Raw genomic sequence first — 25,362 nt, 5'->3', positions numbered from 1 at the left:
TAGGGGTATGAGGACAGTATTAGGAAGAACTTCTTCACAGTTCGAGTGGCCATGGTCTGGAACGCGCTCCCAAGGGAGTGGTTGCTCTCCCCTACCCTGGGGGTCTTCAAGAGGAGGTTAGATATGCATCTAGCTGGGGTCATCTGAACCCAGCACTCTTTCCTGCTTATGCAGGGGGTCGGACTCGATGATCTATTGAGGTCCTTTCCGACCCTAACATCTATGAATCTATGAATCTATGAATGATGGATTGCCCGCTTACTATCACTCTGCATAGACCAAGCCAAAAAATGAACAGAGTGGGCGTCAGAAATGCACTGAGGGCACTCTGGGCGCCACCCCATCAAGCTCTCAGACTGGCTTACTGGTGAGGACACAGTACCTCTCTAGCTGCAGCTATGTTACATTTTGATGCATTTGGCTTGTTTGGAGCAGGAACGAGTGGACAGAAAGTCGTTTAATGGTGTCATTCTGTACCATGGATGAAGGCAGCCTAGATATGCCCCAAATCTCTATTTTGATATGAATAGGCCACTTTACTGTATAGGTATAGCTTGGTTATATGTGGAACAACAGAGTAGGCGGAGATGCCTGCATCAGGTGGGTGATGTTCCAGTGCCACTCCCAAGCATTTTGTTTTTACAACGTTAAATCTGGAAAATTTCAACAACAAAAAAGAGTTTTTAAAAAACAGCAACAACTACCAGCATAAGAAAAATATCTTTGTTATTAAGAATACTTCATATAATCACAATCATTTTATACATAATCTAGTATTTCATATACTTATTATAAATAAAGAGAGCAGTATAATTATCAAAATGTATAACAAAACTTGTGTGCCTGTTGGCAAATGAAAAACAAATTCACAGACCCAGTCCTCATCTTACATTGATACCGACTGGATTCTAACATGTTATTTATGAAATACAACTGGACAGTGACTTGTTAGAAACCCTTACCTGAAATACCAATGACTTCTGCATGGATTAATCTAAGGCCACTTAATCTTAACTTTCCCCCCTATTTTTCAGAATAACCCTGGTTACAAGGACAGCTTTCAGGTGACTGTTTTACTTCAGTATTTCAAATTTATGAGAATAGCTTGTATAGGGAAAACTCCACCAGCTTCGTTGATTTTCTTAGAAATAAACACAAACCCACAAGTATTATGATTTTCTCCACCACTACACAATTTTGCAGATGTTTCCATTAAATATCTTTTATATCCCACATTAATAAAATAATGAACTCTTTATCATCATTCTGTTTATAACTCAACATTTTAACTTATTTCTTTCTAATAAAATTATAATAGTATTTAATTATACAAAACAAAGCCGTCATGTGCAGGAGACTAAATAATGATACTAGATGTAAGAGCAGCTGTTTGTACGTTCATATGTTGGATTCTTGCTTCTTATAATTTTAAGAGCCATAATGAAAAATTATTTACAGCCAAAGAACCCCTTTCCCAGTGACCCAGCTGGAATCTGGAAGCTATACTTCTGCATTTATACGAAGTTTCAGGTTAGTTGAAGAAAAGAACATGGCTTACCTTTCTATCTGAGGATTTGTGCCTATATAACTATCCTAAATGAAATGATTTCTGATATAGCTCAGTTATTGTGAAAATTACCATAAGGTCAATTGAAAACATAACAACAATGGTCCATACAAACCATATCTGTACTATAAACATGCCCACATTTAGATCACCTAAGGCAGGTCTGCACAGAAGGGGGTTCCCTGCCATGTGGAAATAGGAGACCTGCTTCAGCTGCACCAGGCCCAGTCCCTAGGATCCAACTAAGGGCATTTTGTGTGTGTGAGGACCATGTGGAGGGAGGGACACAGAAGGACAGGACTAAGGGGAATAGCTACTCCCCTTAAACCCTATGCCATGCTTGTTCCATAGAGGGACAAAGCCCTTTAGACCCCACACCCTCCAGCACTAGAATGACATGATGGAAATACTACAGCTCTGTTTCAGGAATGGATTTCATCATGGGGGTAACTTTAAGCACATAATCAATCCCAACTGTCTTTAGTGGAACTACTCATGTTCTTACTGTCAGGCATGCGCCTCGGCACCATCTCGATTCAGGGCGAGAGTTCGCTTCCATCAGGTGTGTCTATGCAACAAGGCAATTTGTCCCTTTGAGTTCTCTGGTCAACCCAAACTGAGGAAGCTTCTCATGCATTATTTGATACACCTGAAAAAGCAAAGCCTAAGACTAAAAATCAGTGTCCAATTTCAGATCACATTTGCAGGGGGAGGGAATCTTGAATGATTCCCCATTAGTCTGTATTTAAAAAAACAATCAACCTGATCCAGCAGGTTGTGTTAAATGTGTACCTATGTGTACATTTAGAGTCTATGAATATGACATGCATATGCAGTTCTTACAAGAAATTAGCTAACTAGGCCACATACACTGCTGGTGCTTTAGGTTATTTGCATTTTGCTGTCCATTTGTCCCTTGGACACACTTTTGTTCTTCCAAAACACTACCTCTCCAACCCTTGGTTGTCAGAATTACTGGAATCAGCAACTCAGGAGAGAGAGATTTTTAGAACATTGAAGGTCTCTGAGCCACAGCATAAGAACCACTGTAATTAGTCTAATCTGCAACAATCACACAGTTCCTTTTAATGTGCGACACACATTTAAGTTCAAGAGAACAAGAGTGAAGAAATAACCTTACTTATTAACATTGCCTGAAACATACAGGTGGCAAGTAACTGGAACGCGGTTAGAGGAACTGAAATGTCCTCCAAAGAAAATATACACAAGAGTTCCAGATTTCACGAACTTCAGGAAGCTTTTCTGAGTATGCTGGCTCCCCTGCTGACATCATGCCGAGTCAGCATTAGAGCCTAATCTGCACCATTTGTATGACAAGGACAGTGCTATAGGTGCAGACATTATAGCATTTGTTCTCTTGCAAAGAAGGCAAGAAAGTGATTAAAAAACTAAACAGAGATTTTGGGAAAGACTTGTTTGTTTCACTGCTCAAGTTTGCTCCTGGAGGAGTGTTCAATACCTGAAAATAAAATGGAGAATAAAAGGTTTTCCTATGCATTTCTTACAGGGAATTTAACATTAAACGTGCTGTAAAACAGGAGCCATGCAAAATACGACATTGAAGGAAAATGTGCTTACTACACTGAAAAATTGTTCACATGGTATTTAGACTAAAATGGTGGCAAAGACACCCTCAGCTTCAGCAATTTGAAACAGATACTGTATACGAGTGGAGTGCAATCTATTCTGTGATGCCAACTTTTCAGTGTAGAGACATGTAAGGAATGAATGCCTTTTCAATACTTCATTCCCACTTGCAAACATGATTCCCTCTCTGCTTAGAAGGCAGGAGGGTGCCATGCATGGGGGGAGGGAAGGTTGTCCTTTGTACTCCTTTGACCCTGCCCAGCACCAATGAAAGTGGGATCAGAATCAGACCGCTTATGTCAAGCAGTGATTGATTTTGTTTATAACAAGCTAAGCCATCTCAGTGATGCCTGCTCTTCCTCTCCAGCTCTTCTTGCTCTTGTGTCTTCTCTTGTATCTCTCCTGTTCTGTTTAAAAAAAAAACCTGGACAGTAATGTAATGATTTATATCATCAGTGCATTTTTTCTGTACAGCTCTACACAGTTTTCTTGGGCACGTTTAACCAAGCCTGGCTAATGATGGGCTGCTTTCTCTGTCCTGGGGTCCCTGGGTGCAGTCCTTTGTCTGTAGTCTTCTCCAGAGCCCAAATCTACCGTGTCGTGATAGTTCATGAATTCCTGAGGTAAGGGAAATTCCTCCGTTGATGAGTGAGTCCTGTGTCCAAACACTCTTTCCTGCAGCTCAGCAATGTCATTTCTGATGTCTGCCATCATCAGCAGCAGGAAGTCAAATGAGCCTGGAGGGCCCTGCAAATATGTTGTACAGTCATTATTCATACTCATTACTTAGCACTCATCTGGTGCTTCACGCTTTCCATGCACTGAACACACACTGATATAATTATCCTCCCGGGGGGTAATTCGGGCATTGGTTGCCTACTACTGTCTAATTGAAATAAATTGTCTCCCCTTAAATAAGCCTTGGACTACCTCAGAAAACAAACTTAAAATAATAGAATTAAGCCTTGCCTAGATGAACTGTACAAGGTCTAAATCCCACCACAGTCCCCGTGACTTGAAAACCACACTTTTAAAGACATGAAGGTGCGTGAATACAAGTGGAAGTACAGGCCTGCTACACCAAGGCTGATTTTCACCCTGACAAAAAAAAGTGGGTTTCACCACTCCCCATCTCCATCTTTTCCTCTCCTAATTTGTATTCATTAACTGTACCAAGCACCAGGTAATACCCTTTCACTGGCCTAATGTGTCTCTCCCCTTAAGGAAACCATTTGCTGGCATTGTCCCAGTTAGGTTTGTTACTGCCATTTACTATCATTTAGCTAATTAGTACCATTGGAAAGACAATGAACTAGAAAAACATGCAGGTTTTGCTTTCAATGCGTCCAGTGAAGGGAGAAGAGAGTGAGTGGATTGACAAGTGTTCTGTTAATGGAAATAATGAAGTTATTTTCTGTGTAATAAACCTTTTGACAAGTACAAGCTCCTCTTTACAGTACAAAGAGTTGCTTTTCCCATTGCTATCCGACTGTGACACTATTCCCAGTCCCTTCTCTACAGTGGAAATGCCAGGTGGGTACATTACGGCTAGAAGTGACACTTACAGGTGTCCCTTTTGGTCCTGGTGCTCCTCTCTCCCCCTGTAATAAAAACCAGCTTCATGAATGCATTGCAATTAAAGCCAACAGAAAATTATACTGCTTTGCCATTATTCGCATACCACCCCTGCTGGCTTCATCCAATAAAGCAAGTAAGTTAAGGAGAGCTAGTATGATAGCTGCCACCTCATCTGACACACTGGGATCTCCACAAGCAGACGTAGGTTGAACTGAAGAGCAAAAGCTTCCTAGCTGGGGCCGTGCAGCTCTCACTCTCTGTGTATGTAGCACTGAACAGGGTCCATAACACACACTTGCCAGTGTATTAAGCAGACATTGCAGGCTCATGGGTGAGGAAGAAAGTCTGCCCAATGTATACCATGAAGGAATTAGCAGCTGGATCTGACAGCTTTGTTTTGTGTGGAAACTTCAGCCAGGTTTCCTTATCAGAAACTGGTCTTCATGACTGTCCCAGCTCTTGCTTTCTTTCACATTCAGCTCTGAAGCATGATCAAAGGAAGCATTATAGTCCTGAAATTCCTAGAAGTGGTCACCTTTTGGCAGACACTGGTTTTAGGAATGTATGCCATGGTCATACCCTCTCTCTTGGTCTTGCCCAACTCCACAACCCTTAGTTCAGTGCAGAATTTTGTTCAGATTTTTTCACATTAGACACCAGTCTCTCTGTACAGGCACTGAGGACAATCAGCAAGTGTAAGCATTGCTGCCTTCTGTTTCCATGCTTTCCATAGCCACATTCAGCAACTGGTAAATTAGAGGATTACTGATGTAGCCCCAAGGCAAAACTTTCAAGCCTTGTCTGGCAAAAATAAAAGTCTCTCCCTCTCTCTCACTCGCTCTCTCTCACACACACATGCGTGCACACAAATAATCAGTTTTTTTAAATGGTTGTAGGATTAACTCTCCAATAGCTTGAAGATGTAAAATAAATGTATAACAATTTCCAATCAAAACCACTGCTGGTTGTATAACAAAGCCCAACATAAAATACGCACCCAAGCCAAGAGTACAGGCCACAGAGCTTTTTCTCCACTCAGCACAGCTCTGAGTGTAGTTGTCTGGCTGAAGAGCTGATGCATTGGGTAAGCAGCCAACTACAAGATTTAGTTTCTATTATCATTTGTTAGATATAAGACTAAAGTACATTTTTTCCTGCAACAATTGAGATCAACAAGAAACATCCAGTTTCCTGGGCTCTGAACATGCAAGGAAATAAGGCTGAAATATCAAAACAAAAAGCCCCAGAAAATGAAATCAGAAGGATACAGTCATGCAGAGAACAGGTTGCAGAAGAAAGCAGCAGCTCCTGTTGACAACGCTCAGAGTTAGAAGACCTGGATCTATCATGTGGTGCAGACAGGGATAGCACAAGAAGGAGCATAGACATGAGAAATCTGTAAGCAGAGTTAAGTACATTTCATATGTGTGATAATAGAAGTGGGAGAGACATAAGGCATTTTCAACTGGGGTTGCAGAAGAGAAGTTTCATAAGCAGAGCATACGAAGACAACTGTCTTAGTACTTCAAAGGAGCTGTGATTGTCCTTTGTTTATCTTTCCTAAAACACGTTGCTATTTATGGCACAGAGATAGATATATAGACATGTATTGATATGCACTCATACATTAAGGTGACCCTCCCATTAAAAAGAATTACATTTAGGACTACTTCTATGTTCTACCAGATAAAAAATATGGGTGTAGGAAACTTCATTTTAACTATACCTTTTTCTATTCCGCCTTGAACATGCACTTTGCGGCCATATGCTACAACATTTGTGTCATAAGCTAGCTGCTTTCTTTAGATACACAAACTTTGCACCAATAAATGGCTTAAAGCTGTGGGACATATGTAAGCTAAAGGAGTTCCATGGCTTTTCACTGAATTAAACTGATTCACATCACCTGAAGCTATCTATGGCCTACTATTACTGAGGCCTCAGGGCAAATTTTTAAAAACCACCCACATGATTAGAAGCTTGAGTCCCAAGAAGCTTAGCTGTTTATGTATCCCTTTGTATTGAAAGTCAGTGGACTTGGGTAATTAGGTACCTAATAGGGTGCTGTTACAGGTTACCTTTAAGCCATTCTAAATCTGTGGAATATTATGCCCTCTTAAATTTAGAACGGTTTCAGGAGCAATCCCAGGCTAAGGTTTAATGCCATTTAGATCTGACAAATGTGACTTGCCACAAGAGGGCCTGGAGAGCAGGGGTATGGACAGAAACCAGGACTCTATCCCTCCTCTCTTGGGGGACAAGGGGGTGGGAGGGTGCCATGTAGTTTAGAGGCAGAAAAGCCAGCATGGGGTCTGCAGCTTCCCTCCCTCCACAACAGCAAAAGCTAAGTTGGAGCTGCAGTGGGAGGGGAGAAATCTTGAAAAGCTGCTTGAAGTAAAGTGGAGGGGAGGGGGGAAGAAGTAAAGAGATAGGAGTGAAAAAAAGAGTAATAATTAAAAAAAAAAAAAGGATCAAAATCGCACATGAGTCTCACTAGACTGGGACTGGGTTGGGGGAGAGGGGGCAGGGGGAGTGTTGGGTTACAGGGGTGACAGAGGTTGTGGTAGCTGGGATGAGGGAGATGTCCTGGCTGGGGGAGTGGTGGGGAGGAGGCCTCCTCTAAGGAATCCTGCTGAGCCAGTCACTCTCCTGAGCTCACCTGGGCACAAGATCGCCCAGGCTGCGCTCCTGTTCCAGACAGTGGAAAAATTCAATTCACCCACTGCAGGGAATACATGCAATTAATTGAATTTCTTCTGTGCCGCCTGGCCACAGGTTCCTTGAAACCTAGCAACTTCTGCTAGCTCATGCTGCTTGGCAAGGGTGGGGGGGGGGTCTTGCCTGCCTCCCCCTTCCCCCACAAGTCCCAGTGGTCCCATCTTGGGCCCAGGTGGTATGGGCTGGTCAGTGGCAGGGGAAGGAAGGCAGAGCCAGGGCACAGGGCTAAGAACCAGCATGCTCACTGCATGGCACACAGCATACACCAGGGCTCCATACACTTGCTAGGAACTAACCCCTGGTGGCTCTGCTCCCAGGGTGAAACCACCAGGCAGCTAGAGCATGGAGCCTGGGGAGCATACTTCTGCAGGCTCCATGCTCTCACTTCCTGGTGGCACCATGCTGGTAGTGGAGCACTGGGGGTTAACATGCCATTGAAAATAAAAAAATTGAACTGAAAAAACTTAGTTTTCCACACAGCACTAAAATGTGGAACATCATTAGGGAACATCACAGTGATTCAAGTTGTGTTTCAGGTTTGATAGTGATTGCAACAAAGACCTGATGAAGTATTTGATTCTAGTATTCTATTATCACCCTGCTTAGAACTGAGTGAAAAATGTGCAGCAAATAATTTTATTTAACAAATGCAGCCTCTTTATCTGAGCAAAGCGCTAGTTCTTGCATACAAACACATACATTAATCCAATTTATTTTGCCAATAGCTTTTTGCACTTTGGTAGGGTTATCCAACTCACCTGCATGTTCAGACTATGGGCGCTTGTACACATGTTGATATTATGATGTACACCTGATAAAAATTTCCCTTTGTGTGGCTTAATGGCATCACACATTATATGTATGTGAGTTTTGGGGGTTTTAAATGAGTTTGCATTGTTGCAAACTAAACTACATCCCAATATAGCTTAGTTTGCAACATTGCAACTTGGAAAGTTGCAGCCATTAGTCAGCTCAACCTCCAGCTGCGGGAGAGGCAGGCAGGCGCCACAGAAAAAAAAGGATCAGGCTCTTCGCTGTTTCTCCCTTTGGCAGGCTCCTGCAGCTGGCAGGATGTCTGGGGCCACCCAGGAATGGGCTGGTTTGCCCCTGGGGCAGTATGGGGAGGGGGCAAGAGTGCGGCTGGGTGTGCTGCAGGCTGGAGAAGGTGACAGGTACAGTGCATGGGGAGCGGGGCCACTCAGGCAGGCTCCTGGCTTCTTCGAGCCCACTTAGGCTTCCAGCACCCCATGCACCACCCCTGCTGCCTTCTCCAGCTGCCAGCACACCCAGCTACCCTCCTGCTGCCTCCCCACGCTGCCTCAGGGGCAAGCTAGCCCATTCCTGGGTGCCCCCAGTGTCCTGCCGGCCATGGGAGCCTGATGAAAGTATAAGTGGTGATGGGGCCTGATCCTTTTTTTCTGTGAAGCCTGCCTGCCTCTCCCACAGCTGTGGGGTGAGCTGACCAATTAATGGTACAGATTAATGGCCCCCCAGCTGTGGGACAGGTAGGCAGGCTCCGCTGAAGAAAAAGGATCAGGTCCCTCACCACTTCTGCCCTCAGTAGGTGCCTGGCAAGCTGCTAGGACAATAAGATATAGACAATGACAGGAAAATAAAACACTTTTTCAATTGAAAAATTAATCATTTCAGTTTAGGGGGCATAGAATGCAGCCTAATGACTAAAAACCCCATCATGCGCACAAGCGCCCTGCATGTTCACATCATCTTTAGACTATGTATAATCAACCCACCCCATAGGGCAGAACTGTTCAATTGGCATCCCACAAGATGCATGTTAACTGCTAATTCACTGCATGCAGCCTGCAGGTTGCCACTTGGCCAGCCCTGACCTATGGGATGAATCGATTATTATACAGTCTAAAGAATATTGGTGTTTGGTACTTGAGATTGGTCAGCAAATATCCAGCATAATTTCTCCCCTGAATGGAAGAGCAGGTCAATTCTTCTGAGACAAACAGGGTGCATCTACATGTGCAATTAATGTGCACAAACAAACTCCAAAATTTATTGCTCCAGAGTTTTTTGCTCCTGGACGCACCATTTGAATGTGCGCCCAGAAGCAAAAAACTCTGGAACCTATTGTTCTGGATTGTATTTGTGTGCAGCACATGGAGCCCAGTTGGAGCACCTTACTGTGATACCAATTTTGAAATTTGGTATCACAAGTTTCGCTGCCTGTTATGGTAGTGAAATGGACTACAGAAACATTCAGGAAAAGGGAACCTGAAAAGACAATAGAGTGGTCAAAATTCATTTATTTATTGGATTATTTCCCCAGTTCTGTCCTTATGACAACATTGTATTTTTAAGCTAAGAAAACCTTTATGTATGCTCTAATTATTGCATGTTCATAACAGTGATGATGGATAAATAGAAACGCATGTATGCAGCAGTTATTTTACTAAAAATTAACCCTGCTGAAATAACATATTACTTTACACCTGCTGGGGGAAGCACTGAGTAAAATGCACAGGCTGAGGTGTTGCAGCTATGATGCCCCTTGTGCACAGACAGTGACTTTTCTGTTATGTGGCCCAGATATCTTGATCCATGATGGAGAAAAGGAGTAAGGGGCAGGGGCTCTCCAGAAAAACACCAGAGAAAGTGCTAGTGAGAAATGGAATTATAAAATATGTGAATTTCAAGATTGGTTTTGAAAAGTACTCGGTATTGGTATATTTTTGCTGCCAACAAAAGCCAGGTGTAAAATTCCATTGCCTCCAATAGAAGCAGAAGTGTGCAAATGCTGGTCCTTTTTAACCCTCTCTCTTACAATAGTGAAGCAAATCATATAACAGGACAATCAAGTTGATGACCTAAGGCAGGGGGATCAAATTTATTTGATCCTGCAGACCAGATGAGTGGCATGGGGCTGGTTCATGGGCTGGATCAGGCCCATAGACTGCTCCCCCATCCACACCTGATCCAGCACAGGCAGTACCCACCCAGGCCACTCCAGAAAGGTTGGGTGGCGCAGCCTGGGACCTGGCCCCAGTAAGCTGCACTGCTGGAGCTGGGTTCTGAGCTGTGCCATCCATGCCACCTGCTGAGGTGCAGGCATTGCAACCTGGGACCTGGCTCTGGTGGGTGGCGTTGCCTGGGACCAGTCCAAGCAGGCAGTGCAGCACAGGACCCAGCCTCAGTAGGCTGGGTCCTGAGCTGCACTGCTGCTGATCTTTGCTGCTGATCCCTAGCTGCACCTCTCATGCTGCTCACTCAGGCCACTTCATGAGCTGCGCTGCTCCCACTGCTTGCTGAGGCATGGGCAGTACAAGTTGGGATCAGTTTGAGCTAGCACAGCTGGCAGTGCATGTCTCAGGCACTGCACAAGAAGGCTGGTCTGGTGCAGTAAAAGAGGCAGCATCTGGGGCTGGATTGTAGGGTTCATTGGGCTGGATCTGGTTCACAGGTCATACATTTGACACCGTGACCCAGGATGTGGATAGATGTTCATTTGCTCTGGAATAATTTACATAGGGTTTGCATCCCGATGTAAATTACACTGAGATCAAGTATGGGCAGATGTGTGCTACCATCTAGAGGAGCAGCTGACAGCCCATTTTGGATTTAGCAAATGCCCACTGTAGATTACAATAGGCCTTAAGCTGCTTAGGATAGCATAATACAGTTACTTTTATTTGCTTGATCATAGTTTGGTTAAGAGAAGGACAGGTATTGGAAATGATCAGGCAAAAGAATATCATAAGACGTGAACAATTTTAGAAAACTCCAGGAAGATAGATTGAAAAAAGGTTCCCTCGAGTACATTTAGCGGCTTGGTGATAGACAAGGTTAATTTTAGATAAGATCTAGCTTATATAGAAAATGTCAAAGGCTTAATGAATATTAATTAAGGTAGCACTTATTACAAATTCTTTGGTTTTTTTTTAACCCTATAAAGTTTTTGATATTTTAGCCAAGCAATAGAGTATAAAATCTGGGTCTACTTTGGAAGTCTTGCTCTTCAGTCCTGAACTACGATTCTTGCTGAGTTGCCCACTTTCAAGTGTAGTTGCTTGTGCTATGTAGCAATTTTGTTTTTGAAAGCTAGGTAAGAAGGTCCTTTCCCTAAAGAGCTGGCCATCTGTTAGAGTCTTTAAGACTTTGGGGCTTAGAAATTTTAAGATTAAACTGCTTTCAAATATCAATAAGATTGTCATGCCTTGAGATAAATGTGCATTTTATAAAGTTTAATCACTTATGTGCCTATATACTAATGCTAGGAGCATGGGGAACAAGCAGGATGAACTAGCGCTCCTGCTTGCACTAAACACCTATGACTTAGTGGGGCTAACAGAGACCTGGTGGGATTCATCCCATGACTGGGCGGTACATATTGAGGGCTATAGATTGTATAGAAAGGACAGGTCGGGGAAGAAAGGGGGGGGGGGTTGCACTTTATGTCAGTGAGCAATACACATCAACCCTCATCAAGACAGAATCCGAGGTTGAGGAAGTAGAAGGATTGTGGGTTAGGCTACATGGGGGGCAAGGAGAAAGGGATTTGGTGGTAGGGGTCTGTTACAGACCCCCACACCAAGGGGAAGAAATAGATGCGGGGCTCCTGAGGCAACTCTCGGAGACCATAAAAGCTAAAGAGGAGGTAGTCATGGGGGACCTAAACTACCCGGACATCTGCTGGGAGACGCAGACAGCAAGGTCCCATCGCTCACGCAGGTTTCTAACTTGTGTACAGGACCTCCACCTGACACAGGAGGTGCATGGTCCCACTAGGGGGAATGCCATACTGGATCTGGTATTGGCAACGGGAGATGATATGATAGGGGACCTCCAGATCGGTAGCTATCTGGGAGACAGTGATCACCTTATAATAGAATTCAACATAAGACGGCGAGTGGGTAAGGTAACTAGTAGGGTAAAAGTGCTAAACTTTAGGAAAGCTGATCTCATTGCACTCAGGCGATTAGTCAAGGAAGCACTGCAGAGTAGGAGTTTTGATGGGATGGGTGCCCAAGAAGGGTGGCTGTGCCTAAAGGAAACGATCCTTCGGGCACAAAGCAAGACGATCCCCGAGCGAGGCAAAAGAGGGAAAGGGGCCAGGAGGCTTCCATGGCTGACCAGAGAAATCCAGGGCAGCCTAAGGGCCAAAAGGGGAGCACATAAAAAGTGGAAACAGGGTGAGATCACTAAAGATGAATATACCTCCTCTGCTCGTGCTTGTAGGGAGGCAGTTAGGTGGGCCAAAGCTACCATGGAGCTGAGGATGGCAACCCAAGTAAAGGACAACAAGAAATTGTTTTTTAGATATATTGGGAGTAAAAGGAAGGCCCAGGGAGGAATAGGACCGCTGCTAAATGGGCAGAAACAATTGGTGACAGATAGGGGGGACAAGGCTGAACTCCTCAACGAGTTCTTTGCCTCAGTGTTCCTAAGCGAGGGGCACGACAAGTCTCTCACTGGGGTTGTAGAGAGGCAGCAGCAAGGCACCAGACTTCCATGCGTAGACCCTGAGATGGTGCAGAGTCACTTGGAAGAACTGGATGCCTTTAAGTCGGCAGGCCCGGATGGGCTCCATCCGAGGGTGCTGAAGGCACTGGCCGACGTCGTTGCACAGCCACTGGCGGGAATATTCGAATGCTCGTGGCGCACGGGCCAAGTCCCGGAGGACTGGAAAAGGGCTCACGTGGTCCCCATTTTCAAAAAGGGGAGGAAGGAGGACCCGGGCAACTATAGGCCGGTCAGTCTCACCTCCATCCTTGGTAAAGTATTTGAAAAAATTATCAAGGCTCACATTTGTGAGAGCCCGGCAGGGCAAATTATGCTGAGGGGAAACCAGCATGGGTTTGTGGCGGGCAGATCGTGCCTGACCAACCTAGTCTCTTTCTATGACCAGGTTACGAAACGCCTGGACACAGGAGGAGGGGTAGATGTCGTATAGTTAGACTTCAGGAAGGCCTTCGATACGGTATCCCACCCCATACTGGTGAACAAGTTAAGAGGCTGTGATGTGGATGACTGCACAGTCCGGTGGGCGGCGAATTGGCTAGAGGGTCGCACCCAAAGAGTCGTGGTAGATGGGTCGGTCTTGACCTGGAAGGGTGTGGGCAGTGGGGTCCCGCAGGGCTCGGTCCTTGGACCGATACTCTTTAATGTCTTCATCAGCGACTTGGACGTGGGAGTGAAATGTACTCTGTCCAAGTTTGCAGATGACACAAAGCTATGGGGAGAAGTGGACACGCCGGAGGGCAGGGAACAGCTGCTGGCAGACCTGTATAGGTTGGACAAGTGGGCAGAAAACAACAGGATGCAGTTCAACAAGGAGAAATGCAAAGTGCTGCACCTAGGGAGGAAAAATGTCCAGCACACCTACAGCCTAGGGAATGACCTGCTGGGTGGCACAGAGGTGGAAAGGGATCTTGGAGTCCTAGTGGACTCCAAGATGAACATGAGCCGGCAGTGTGACGAAGCCATCAGAAAAGCCAATGGCACTTTATCGTGCATCAGCAGATGCATGACAAATAGGTCCAGGGAGGTGATACTTCCCCTCTATAGGGCGTTGGTCAGACCGCAGTTGGAGTACTGCGTGCAATTCTGGGCACCACACTTCAAGAAGGATGCGGATAACCTGGAGAGGGTACAGCGAAGGGCAACTCGTATGGTCAAGGGCCTGCAGACCAAGCCCTACGAGGAGAGACTAGAGAAACTGGACCTTTTCAGCCTCCGCAAGAGAAGGTTGAGAGGCGACCTTGTGGCTGCCTATAAGTTCATCACGGGGGCACAGAAGGGAATTGGTGAGGATTTATTCACCAAGGCGCCCCCGGGGGTTACAAGAAACAATGGCCACAAGCTAGTAGAGAGCAGATTTAGACTGGATATAAGGAAGAACTTCTTCACAGTTCGAGTGGCCAAGGTCTGGAACGGCTCCCAAGGAAGGTGGTGCTCTCCCCTACCCTGGGGGTCTTCAAGAGGAGGTTAGATGAACATCCAGCTGGGGTCATCTAGACCCAGCACTCTTTCCTGCTTATGCAGGGGGTCGGACTTGATGATCTATTGAGGTCCCTTCCGACCCTAACATCTATGAATCTATGTGATATGGCTTATCTGAACTATTTAGTCATTTATATATTTTCTGTATTTTGTTATTGAATTTGCTATTAAAAACTTAAGTCTTATGAGTACTTAACTGTGGTGGGCTAGCTCTTTAAACCTTTCTTGGTTCTCATGTGGAAGTCAACACCACCTCAGGACAGAAATAGACAGATGCTACCTAAAATAGCCTAAGTCAGTGGTTTTAAACCCATGGTCTGCAGACCCCTGCGGGTTTGCAGACTATGTCGAAGGGGTATGCAAAAGACAACTATGATCAATCAGAAGTATGTGAATATCCACACTTATAATTCAAAGGGGTCCAAACCTCCATTCAAAATTTCCAGAGGAGTCCACTAATGAAAAAAGCAGTTTAAGTGACACTGAGAAAGGCTTATTCCTGACTCTTAGGGTAATTCTCTACTAGATTAGGTGAAGTCATACCTAGTGTAATGCCAATTGAAGATCTATCAAGTGAAATGGGAAGGAGCACAGAAGGCATTTCAGAGTACTTCACTTTGTAGAAAGATATTTACTGAGGGATATAGAGAAAGCAAGGGAAGTACTTGCCATATGAAAGGAGAAGCATTCTCCAGACTAAAGAAACATAAATACAAGTCCAAAACAGAGAATAAGGGGAACAGGCACAAGTAACAGCTAACAGGTAGGCTTCTGCAGAGCACCTGAAGTGAGAGTATCAAAAGTACAAGGCAAATGTGTGGAACATCTTGAAGGAGTATCTAAAAAGCTTGAAATTCATGTGCAAGCAGACAAATCAGAAGTGCAGATTCTGAAAGATTCCATGCCATCCTCAAATCAGCAGGAGAAAAAAATTATCACAGCATTCAGAAGAAACTGTCTATAGGACCAGACAGAGAGGAGTAACACTGAATGAGCACATGCACATATTCAGGAAGGGAACAATACTTCTCTGCTCACCTTGCTGCCATCTCTCCCTGGTGCTCCTGGTGGACCCTGCAAGGAACAATACGCACAGGGTTCTAATGAGTTGCATGTGGAAAGGGGAGGGATGGGAGGCAGGAGAAATGGACACTACACATTTTTGTCAGGAAGGTAAAATACTGACCATCGGGCCTCGTCTGCCCTGCTTAATATGTGATATGTCAGGAGATGGTCCAATGGGGCCCATTGATCCTCGAGGACCTGGTTCACCTGGCGGTCCAGGTGATCCAGGAAATCCTTGGCTTCCCTTTGGTCCTGGGGCTCCTGTAATCCAAAAAGGCCGAGTGAAGGTTACTACCCAGCTAAATACTTTGATTAGAACATCAGATTGAGCAGCAGAGATTACAATTTTGCGAATCCATTCCATTTCCTTTATTTTAGGGAATGCCTGGCTAATTAGCTGCAATAATTCCCCAAAAGCAGTATACTCTGGAGACCGTTGTAAGAACAATGGTCAGAGCAATATCAATGCTCTTGACTTCCCCAGTACCTCAAATTTTACTTAACCTTATGAATGCCCAATTTGCAACCATCAGGCTGGTTAGGGAAATCAAGAATGGGGAATAAAAAGAGCAGGGTTGTATAAACAATAACCCAAAACGTACAGCCGAATGGACTAAGGAAATACTCTTGTGAAAAAGGAAGCTTCAGGCAACTTGTAGAAATGTTGGATTCAAGGCAACTAACTGAACTGCCTTCTAATTAGCAATTAGTAATATTTCTCGGACAGGCACAGAATAAATTGAAACACAAAGTAAACTCTGCATCCATTGATATGAGCTGATTCACCAAAAAGTAACAGAAAGTAATTTAAGATTCATACATACAGATTTACCACATTCACATATCTCACAGTAACTACCTACCACCCTTCTCACTTCTGATTTCTTTCCTGAACAGTAATGTGAATGCTGGTCAATTTTCTATTGCTTTCCTCTCTATTGTTAGCCCAAAGTTCAGCCATTTTATTTCTAGTCGTGAACGTAGCTCTGTTATACAGCTCCCTCACTCTGTATCAAAGAGAACCTGAGTCCAATAACAACATATCTAGTGTAGCCACTAAGGGCATGTTCAGATGAGCCTGCACATGCTTCTTGCAGCATCTCAAACCCCAGCAAGTAGCAGCTTTCTTTCTTTCAATTCGTGAAGCGTTCTTTCTTTCTTTCTTTCTTTCGGCGACCCTGTGGCACCGCTGCGCGGTGCTGGACCCTCCGCTGGAGCTACTGGAGCGACTGCAGTGGCTCCTGGTCGATTTCCTGTGGGACGGACGCCACTGGCTCCCACAAGCTGCCCTCTACCTGCCCACCGGCAAGGGGGGCCAGGGCCTGATCGATCTGGCCAGCAGGGTGGCCGCCTATCGGCTGCAGGCCCTCCAGCGGCTCCTGTACACCGAGGGCCACCTCCCGTGGCGACAGCTGGCGTGCCGATTCCTGCGGCGAGTGGGGGGCCTCGGCTTTGACCGGGAGCTGTTTCAACTGGACCTCACCTTCCTGAACGGGGCGGTCCTTCCCCCGTTCTACCGCAGCGTGGTGCGGGCCTGGCGGGCGGCCTTCCATCTCTGTCCCCAGGCCAGGCACCTGCGGTTCCCGCAGCTCCTTCGAGAGCCCTTGGTCCACAACCCGGCCCTGCACCGTGTCGTGCCGAGCCTGGCCTCTGCCAGCCTCACGGCAGCTCTCGTCGAGGCGCGCTCCACCCGCCTGGAGCACCTCCTGGACCCCGCTCGGTCGGACTGGCTGTCACCCGAGGCCCTGGCTGCCCGGCTGGCGATGCGCTCCGTCCGCACCGCGGGGCGGCTTCTGCGGGCCGTTAGGGCCGCCCTCCCGACGGAGGCAGCGACCGCCCTGGAAGCCCATCTCCAGACTCGCCGGCCCCTCCCCGCCGCAGACGCCGCAGAAGACGCCTTCCCACCGCTACCCGTCATCCCAGCGGTACCCGGCGAGCTGGCCGAGCGGCCCAACACGCTGCTCAGGCTCCCGGTGCCCCCCAGCAGCAATACGGGCTGCCCTTTTGGCACCCTGCCCCGCAAGGGCCTCTACATGTGGGTGGTGCGCACCCGGCACGCCCAGGTGCTCGCCGGCCGCCCTGACACCGCGTGGCGGCGGCGCCTGGCGCGGCCCGGGACCCCGGCGTGGCGCACGCTGTATAAGGCGCCCATCGCCAAGAAGACCGGCGACCTGCAGTGGCGGCTCGTGCACGGCATCCTAGCCACCGGCACCTTTGTGCGTCACTTGGACCCGGCGGCCTCGGCGGCCTGCCCCTTCTGCCCGGGGGTGCTGGACGAGGACATTTTCCACGCCTTCCTCGACTGCCCCCGGCTGCAGCCTCTCTTTGCCGCCCTGGGCGCACTGCTTCGGGTACTGGGCCGAGACCTCTCCGAAGACGCCTACGTCCACTCCTTTCCATACCGGGCGGCCGAGCGGGCCACGGTCAGCCTGGCCAACTTCCTGCTGGGCCAGGCCAAGATGGCCACCCTGAAGAGCCGGCGAAACCAGCTCAGCGGCACCGGGATGGTCGACGCCCTGCAGCTCTTCCGCCTGCTGGTGCGGGCCCGCCTCTCGCTCGAGTTTGAGCACGCTGTCCTCCGGCGGACGGTGCCCGCCTTTGAGGAGCGCTGGGCCCTCGAGGGGGTGCTGTGCCGGGTCGAGGCGGGACGCCTGATCCTCGCTCTGTGATGCCACCGGCTGCTCAAGCCGCAGAGACGCGTCAAGCGGGCCGAGGCCCTGGACTTTTGCTCGTGCGGGTCGACCCCGGAGGCCTCCATGGGTGTCCCTGCTGGCACAACTGTAAATACTGTAAATAGTCCTTAAGTTTCGTTGTGTTGGTTGGTTTTTTTTTGTCTAGAGTGTACGGGCAGGCCTTGCAGGCCACGAGCCCAGGCCTTGTCCATGAGGCCCAGAGCTTGGGGCATCCTTGTACATGCTTTTGACTGGCTCCGAGTCATCACCCTCCGGGGAATAAAGGTCTCTTAAAAGTCAAAAGTCTTTCTTTCGGCGACCCTGTGGCACCGCTGCGCGGTGCTGGACCCTCCGCTGGAGCTACTGGAGCGACTGCAGTGGCTCCTGGTCGATTTCCTGTGGGACGGACGCCACTGGCTCCCACAAGCTGCCCTCTACCTGCCCACCGGCAAGGGGGGCCAGGGCCTGATCGATCTGGCCAGCAGGGTGGCCGCCTATCGGCTGCAGGCCCTCCAGCGGCTCCTGTACACCGAGGGCCACCTCCCGTGGCGACAGCTGGCGTGCCGATTCCTGCGGCGAGTGGGGGGCCTCGGCTTTGACCGGGAGCTGTTTCAACTGGACCTCACCTTCCTGAACGGGGCGGTCCTTCCCCCGTTCTACCGCAGCGTGGTGCGGGCCTGGCGGGCGGCCTTCCATCTCTGTCCCCAGGCCAGGCACCTGCGGTTCCCGCAGCTCCTTCGAGAGCCCTTGGTCCACAACCCGGCCCTGCACCGTGTCGTGCCGAGCCTGGCCTCCGCCAGCCTCACGGCAGCTCTCGTCAAGGCGCGCTCCACCCGCCTGGAGCACCTCCTGGACCCCGCTCGGTCGGACTGGCTGTCACCCGAGGCCCTGGCTGCCCGGCTGGCGATGCGCTCCGTCCGCACCGCGGGGCGGCTTCTGCGGGCCGTTAGGGCCGCGCTCCCGACGGAGGCAGCGACCGCCCTGGAAGCCCATCTCCAGACTCGCCGGCCCCTCCCCACCGCAGACGCCGCAGAAGACGCCTTCCCACCGCTACCCGTCATCCCAGCGGTACCCGGCGAGCTGGCCGAGCGGCCCAACACGCTGCTCAGGCTCCCGGTGCCCCCCAGCAGCAATACGGGCTGCCCTTTTGGCACCCTGCCCCGCAAGGGCCTCTACATGTGGGTGGTGCGCACCCGGCATGCCCAGGTGCTCGCCGGCCGCCCGGACACCGCGTGGCGGCAGCGCCTGGCGTGGCCCGGGACCCCGGCGTGGCGCACGCTGTATAAGGCGCCCATCGCCAAGAAGACCGGCGACCTGCAGTGGCGGCTCGTGCACGGCATCCTGGCCACCGGCACCTTTGTGCGTCACTTGGAGCCAGCGGCCTCGGCGGCCTGCCCCTTCTGCCCGGGGGTGCTGGACGAGGACATTTTCCACGCGTTCCTCGACTGCCCCCGGCTGCAGCCTCTCTTTGCCGCCCTGGGCGCACTGCTTCGGGTACTGGGCCGAGACCTCTCCGAAGACGCTTACGTCCACTCCTTTCCGTACCGGGCGGCCGAGCGGGCCACGGTCAGCCTGGCCAACTTCCTGCTGGGCCAGGCCAAGATGGCCACCCTGAAGAGCCGGCGAAACCAGCTCAGCGGCACCGGGATGGTCGACGCCCTGCAGCTCTTCCGCCTGTTGGTGCGGGCCCGCCTCTCGCTCGAGTTTGAGCACGCTGTCCTCCGGCGGACGGTGCCCGCCTTTGAGGAGCGCTGGGCCCTCGAGGGGGTGCTGTGCCGGGTCGAGGCGGGACGCCTGATCCTCGCTCTGTGATGCCACCGGCTGCTCAAGCCGCAGAGACGCGTCGAGCGGGCCGAGGCCCTGGACTTTTGCTCGTGCGGGTCGACCCCGGAGGCCTCCATGGGTGTCCCTGCTGGCAGAACTGTAAATACTGTAAATAGTCCTTATGTTCGTTGTGTTGGTTGTTTTTTTTTTGTCTAGCGTGTACGGGCAGGCCTTGCAGGCCACGAGCCCAGGCCTTGTACATGAGGCCCAGAGCTTCGGGCGTCTTTGTACATGCTTTTGACTGGCTCCGAGTCATCACCCTCCGGGGAATAAAGGTCTCTTAAAAGTCAAAGTCTTTCTTTCGGCGACCCTGTGGCACCGCTGCGCGGTGCTGGACCCTCCGCCGGAGCTACTGGAGCGACTGCAGCGGCTCCTGGTCGATTTCCTGTGGGACGGACGCCACTGGCTCCCACGAGCTGCCCTCTACCTGCCCACCGGCAAGGGGGGCCAGGGCCTGATCGATCTGGCCAGCAGGGTGGCCGCCTATCGGCTGCAGGCCCTCCAGCGGCTCCTGTACACCGAAGGCCACCTCCCGTGGCGACAGCTGGCGTGCCGATTCCTGCGGCGAGTGGGGGGCCTCGGCTTTGACCGGGAGCTGTTTCAACTGGACCTCACCTTCCTGAACGGGGCGGTCCTTCCCCCGTTCTACCGCAGCATGGTGCGGGCCTGGCGGGCGGCCTTCCATCTCTGTCCCCAGGCCAGGCACCTGCGGTTCCCGCAGCTCCTTCGAGAGCCCTTGGTCCACAACCCGGCCCTGCACCGTGTCGTGCCGAGCCTGGCCTCCGCCAGCCTCACGGCAGCTCTCGTCGAGGCGCGCTCCACCCACCTGGAGCACCTCCTGGACCCCGCTCGGTCGGACTGGCTGTCACCCGAGGCCCTGGCTGCCCGGCTGGCGATGCGCTCCGTCCGCACCGCGGGGCGGCTTCTGCAGGCCGTTAGGGCCGCCCTCCCAACGGAGGCAGCGACCGCCCTGGAAGCCCATCTCCAGACTCGCCGGCCCCTCCCCACCGCAGACGCCGCAGAAGACGCCTTCCCACCGCTACCCGTCATCCCAGCGGTACCCGGCGAGCTGGCCGAGCGGCCCAACACGCTGCTCAGGCTCCCGGTGCCCCCCAGCAGCAATACGGGCTGCCCTTTTGGCACCCTGCCCCGCAAGGGCCTCTACATGTGGGTGGTGCGCACCCGGCACGCCCAGGTGCTGGCCGGCCGCCCTGACACTGCGTGGCGGCGGCGCCTGGCGCGGCCCGGGACCCCGGCGTGGCGCACGCTGTATAAGGCGCCCATCGCCAAGAAGACCGGCGACCTGCAGTGGCGGCTCGTGCACGGCATCCTGGCCACCGGCACCTTTGTGCGTCACTTGGAGCCAGCGGCCTCGGCGGCCTGCCCCTTCTGCCCGGGGGTGCTGGACGAGGACATTTTCCACGCCTTCCTCGACTGCCCCCGGCTGCAGCCTCTCTTTGCCGCCCTGGGCGCACTGCTTCGGGTACTGGGCCGAGACCTCTCCGAAGACGCCTACGTCCACTCCTTTCCGTACCGGGCGGCCGAGCGGGCCACGGTCAGCCTGGCCAACTTCCTGCTGGGCCAGGCCAAGATGGCCACCCTGAAGAGCCGGCGAAACCAGCTCAGCGGCACCGGGATGGTCGACGCCCTGCAGCTCTTCCGCCTGCTGGTGCGGGCCCGCCTCTCGCTCGAGTTTGAGCACGCTGTCCTCCGGCGGACGGTGCCCGCCTTTGAGGAGCGCTGGGCCCTCGAGGGGGTGCTGTGCCGGGTCGAGGCGGGACGCCTGATCCTCGCTCTGTGATGCCACCGGCTGCTCAAGCCGCAGAGACGCGTCGAGCGGGCCGAGGCCCTGGACTTTTGCTCGTGCGGGTCGACCCCGGAGGCCTCCATGGGTATCCCTGCTGGCAGAACTGTAAATACTGTAAATAGTCCTTATGTTTGTTGTGTTGGTTGGTGTTTTTTTGTCTAGCGTGTACGGGCAGGCCTTGCAGGCCATGAGCCCAGGCCTTGTCCACGAGGCCCAGAGCTTTGGGCGTCCTTGTACATGCTTTTGACTGGCTCCGAGTCATCACCCTCCGGGGAATAAAGGTCTCTTAAAAGTCAAAGTCTTTCTTTCTTTCTTTCTTTCTTTCTTTCTTTCTTTCTTTCTTTAAGTGCCAGAGGCTGGGGTTGGGGCAGCCATGGGGGGCTGAGGGTGCAAGTGGGGGATGGGGTTGGGAGGGCACCCATTGGGGGATTTGGTGGGGCTGGGTGGGGCAGCCATCGGGGGGACTGCAGGAGCCAGCGGGGGATGGAGCCAGGCAGGGCAGCAATCCAGGGGGCTTGGGGAGCAAGTGCGGCTGGAGGGGGCATGTGGGCCCTGTAGGGGGGTGGGGTAGCCCCTGTGGGGGGGGGGGGGGCTCGTAGTCCCTGTTGGGGGGCAGCAAAATATATAGTTATGTATTCATGAATTCATGAAACATGTATTTAGAGTTCACTTTATTATGATAATAGAGACACTGGTAGTCTTCCAAACTGTTTTAACACTGCAGATATATCAATAAAACTTTGCCCAACTGATCACTGTCTCTCTGTCTCACTCTCTCTCTCTCAATTGTGGTCTTTTGTTTTAATTGTGGAACAACGTGGATCTTAGGATATCTAACAGAGTGGCTTTGGGATTTTTTTTATCAGGGATTTTTCAGTTTTCCAATAGGGAACACCAGAATTCCTGCTAGGGAGGTCAGTGGCAGGACCCTGCCTGCTCAGAGCTGGCACCTTGGACCCAGCTGGCTGTGGCTGACCTCCTGGACAAATGGGGCCAGGAGGACATGCTTTGACAGCTCAAAGCAGGCCACTACACCCAGAACATCTTCCGGGCGATAGCTGCCCAGGTGGCTGGGCAGGGACACACATAGCAGTAGTGCCACACGAAGGCCAATTCTGCAGCCACAGCCCACTGGCAGCTGACCCAGAGGGGCAGATGCCTCATCCAGGTCTGGCGGGTGCGCAGCAGGTCACAGCCAGGCAGCAGCCCTCACTGCCAGACTGCTGCAGTGGGTAAAGGGTGCAGGGAACTCTCAGGGCTGCTGCAGCAGTCCAGCTGGCACAAGGGGTAGTGTGCCCAGGTACCAATTAGCTGGGCCCCAGAAGCACCTAATAGTGAGTAGCCCTGAGCTACTTGTCAGGCCAGCTTTTTGTACTGATGGGGCAGGACAGGGCAGCTTTTTATAGTGCTGGGGACAGCACAGGTGCTGGCCCCAGGCTCTAGCTCCCCCCTGGCTGCAGATCTGGGAGGAGCCACAGGCAGGGTTATTTTGCCCCAAGTGGCACAATTCACTCCACTACAAAGTACATGTCCGAGCATGTGCACTAAGGCAAAAAGCCCTGGCTCAAATTTGCACCACTTCTATTTGAGTTGCTGCAAGCGCATGTGCTTGCATGTGTGGATGCACCTTAAGAGGCAAACTCATCCAATAACTGTAAGCCAAATAACCCAGATTGACATTTACTGTACAAATAACAAATTAAGATATATTCTCATAGAAAAATCTCATTGTGTCTGCTTGCTAACGGCCCAGGAGATTAGGAGACATGTTTTTCAAGTACAAAAACACAACTCTACAGTACCTTGGACAGCTCAGGTCATTGAGAGACTAGATGATAGAAGTACAGGGAGTCAGACCTAACAGAATGATTTTAAGATAATAAGCAGCACGTTTCAATCAGAGTCTTAGCATGGAGAAAAATAAGTTTGCACAAATCTCTGAAAACAGAAAGCATTTTTCCTTGTTTAATGACAATAGGCTGAAATACCAGGCATTTCTGCAATGAAATGAAATTTGTTACTTGATGAGGTGGATTCAACAATAAATATAGTTAAAAAAAAGAAATGAGGAATGTTTCAGATTGAGTTAGAAAAATGAGAACTGGCAACTAAAAAAGACAAGATGTGGGAGAGATGGAAATATAACATTCATGGGTAAGGAAATGTTTGATGAAGAGAAAATGAGAAAGATTAGGATGTCATGGGTTGGTAAAGGCTGAGAACAGTAAGACATCCATTTTGAAGAGATAAGTATTGCACATTGGACCATATTCAATGGAAAGGGATAGGATTTTTTTTATTGAGGCTGCTATTTCATTACACTTTGTTTTTCCTAGCTTGTGTCTTACCTGGAGGGCCTCGGTGCCCTGGCTGGCCAGGTGGGCCTGGTATGTAGGCATTGGAAGCAAGCACCTTTTCACCAGTGATGTGTTTGCTAAGGTCACCAGCATTGTTTGGTAGCAAAGCAACCTGAAGGGGAAAAAAGCATTAGAGTTTCATAGAATCAATGAATTCCTCATTAAATTTTTCTGTAAACAAACTGTGTGGTAATCTAAATATCGGGTCGCGTGCAAACTCCATTATGATTACTATAATCAACATTTGTCTCAAAGAAATCCTTTCTGAAGGCCCCAGTCAGGACAGGGTATCCTTTGTGCCTGGTACTGTACAAACCTAAAGACATGGGCTCTGCAATGGACTGCATAAGACCAGACAGTGATACTAAGGTGGGGAGCACCAAGGATGCTGGGGCTCTGTATGAGGAGTATGCTGTGTTTATGAACCCATGCATTGGAGGAACCAGGTTTAATTTAAACAGCACACACAAAAAAGTGATCTTAACAAGCAGTAGGGAAGGAGAGAGTTACTACAATAAAACTTAGAAGAAAAGTGTGTAGCTTGACAGCTCCAAACACCTGAAATATCTTTGGAGACTTGTCACTGAAATTATTCCCTATCAACCAACAACCATTGTGTGCTTCCTGTAGGTCTTCCCCATACTCTCAGGTGACTCTGAACTGATGGTCAATAATTGTTATGCTATTAATTTATCCATCAATGTACGTGTTTTTCCCCCATTTCTGAACAGTCTCTCCTGAAATGCCCCCTTACTGCACATCACTAATTCATTTAAATACATATTAATGTAGATGGTTTCCTCCTTCTCTGTACCTGCATATGTGAGGCTGTGAGGTCCCCAGAGCTCTGTGTTTCTGTCTCTGCTGCTGTCTGGTGTCACATGCAAATGACTGGAAAGTCTGTTGCTCAGTATAACATATGACCTGAAGCCAGGACCATCCAATGCTGAGATGAGCAAGTTCCTTCAGCACCATCGATCCCTTTCTTTCTCCACTCCTGTCACATCAAGTGTCAACCTTGCAAACAGTTCTAAAGTGCAGGCTGCACTAGAAGCAGTAACCATGCTGCCCTAGTGCTGCTGGTGCTGGAGCCCTCTCGGTGGCCAGGCAAAATGGCTGAGCAGCCAGGGCACGCCTTGTCCCATGTACGTTGACAGCCACCATTGTTGGTGTTAAGCCTTTTCCTTTCATTAGGCT

At 49.9% G+C, this 25,362-nt stretch overlaps 1 protein-coding gene across 2 annotated transcripts in view; it reads right to left on the bottom strand.

The window, feature by feature from the left end:
* Positions 1–709: 709 nt before the first annotated feature.
* CCBE1 (collagen and calcium binding EGF domains 1) overlaps positions 710–25,362 on the bottom strand; it is a 197,055-nt gene continuing 172,402 nt past the window's right edge. Inside the window, exons 7-12 of one of the 2 annotated variants that reach the window (XM_059725254.1) lie at positions 24,157–24,277; positions 15,627–15,766; positions 15,479–15,514; positions 5,751–5,849; positions 4,741–4,776; positions 710–3,922 (exon numbers count right to left, since the gene is read on the bottom strand). In XM_059725254.1, coding sequence (XP_059581237.1) covers positions 3,689–3,922; positions 4,741–4,776; positions 5,751–5,849; positions 15,479–15,514; positions 15,627–15,766; positions 24,157–24,277 — 666 coding nt within the window. In that variant the 3' untranslated portion in view covers positions 710–3,688. The remainder of the gene's footprint in view (positions 3,923–4,740; positions 4,777–5,750; positions 5,850–15,478; positions 15,515–15,626; positions 15,767–24,156; positions 24,278–25,362) is intronic. The other variant, XM_059725255.1, reaches the window with a different exon arrangement.

This window comes from Alligator mississippiensis, chromosome 3 (assembly GCF_030867095.1).
Source record: "Alligator mississippiensis isolate rAllMis1 chromosome 3, rAllMis1, whole genome shotgun sequence".
Classification (NCBI taxonomy): Eukaryota; Metazoa; Chordata; order Crocodylia; family Alligatoridae; genus Alligator; species Alligator mississippiensis.
This window is presented reverse-complemented; position numbering and strand designations above follow the sequence as displayed.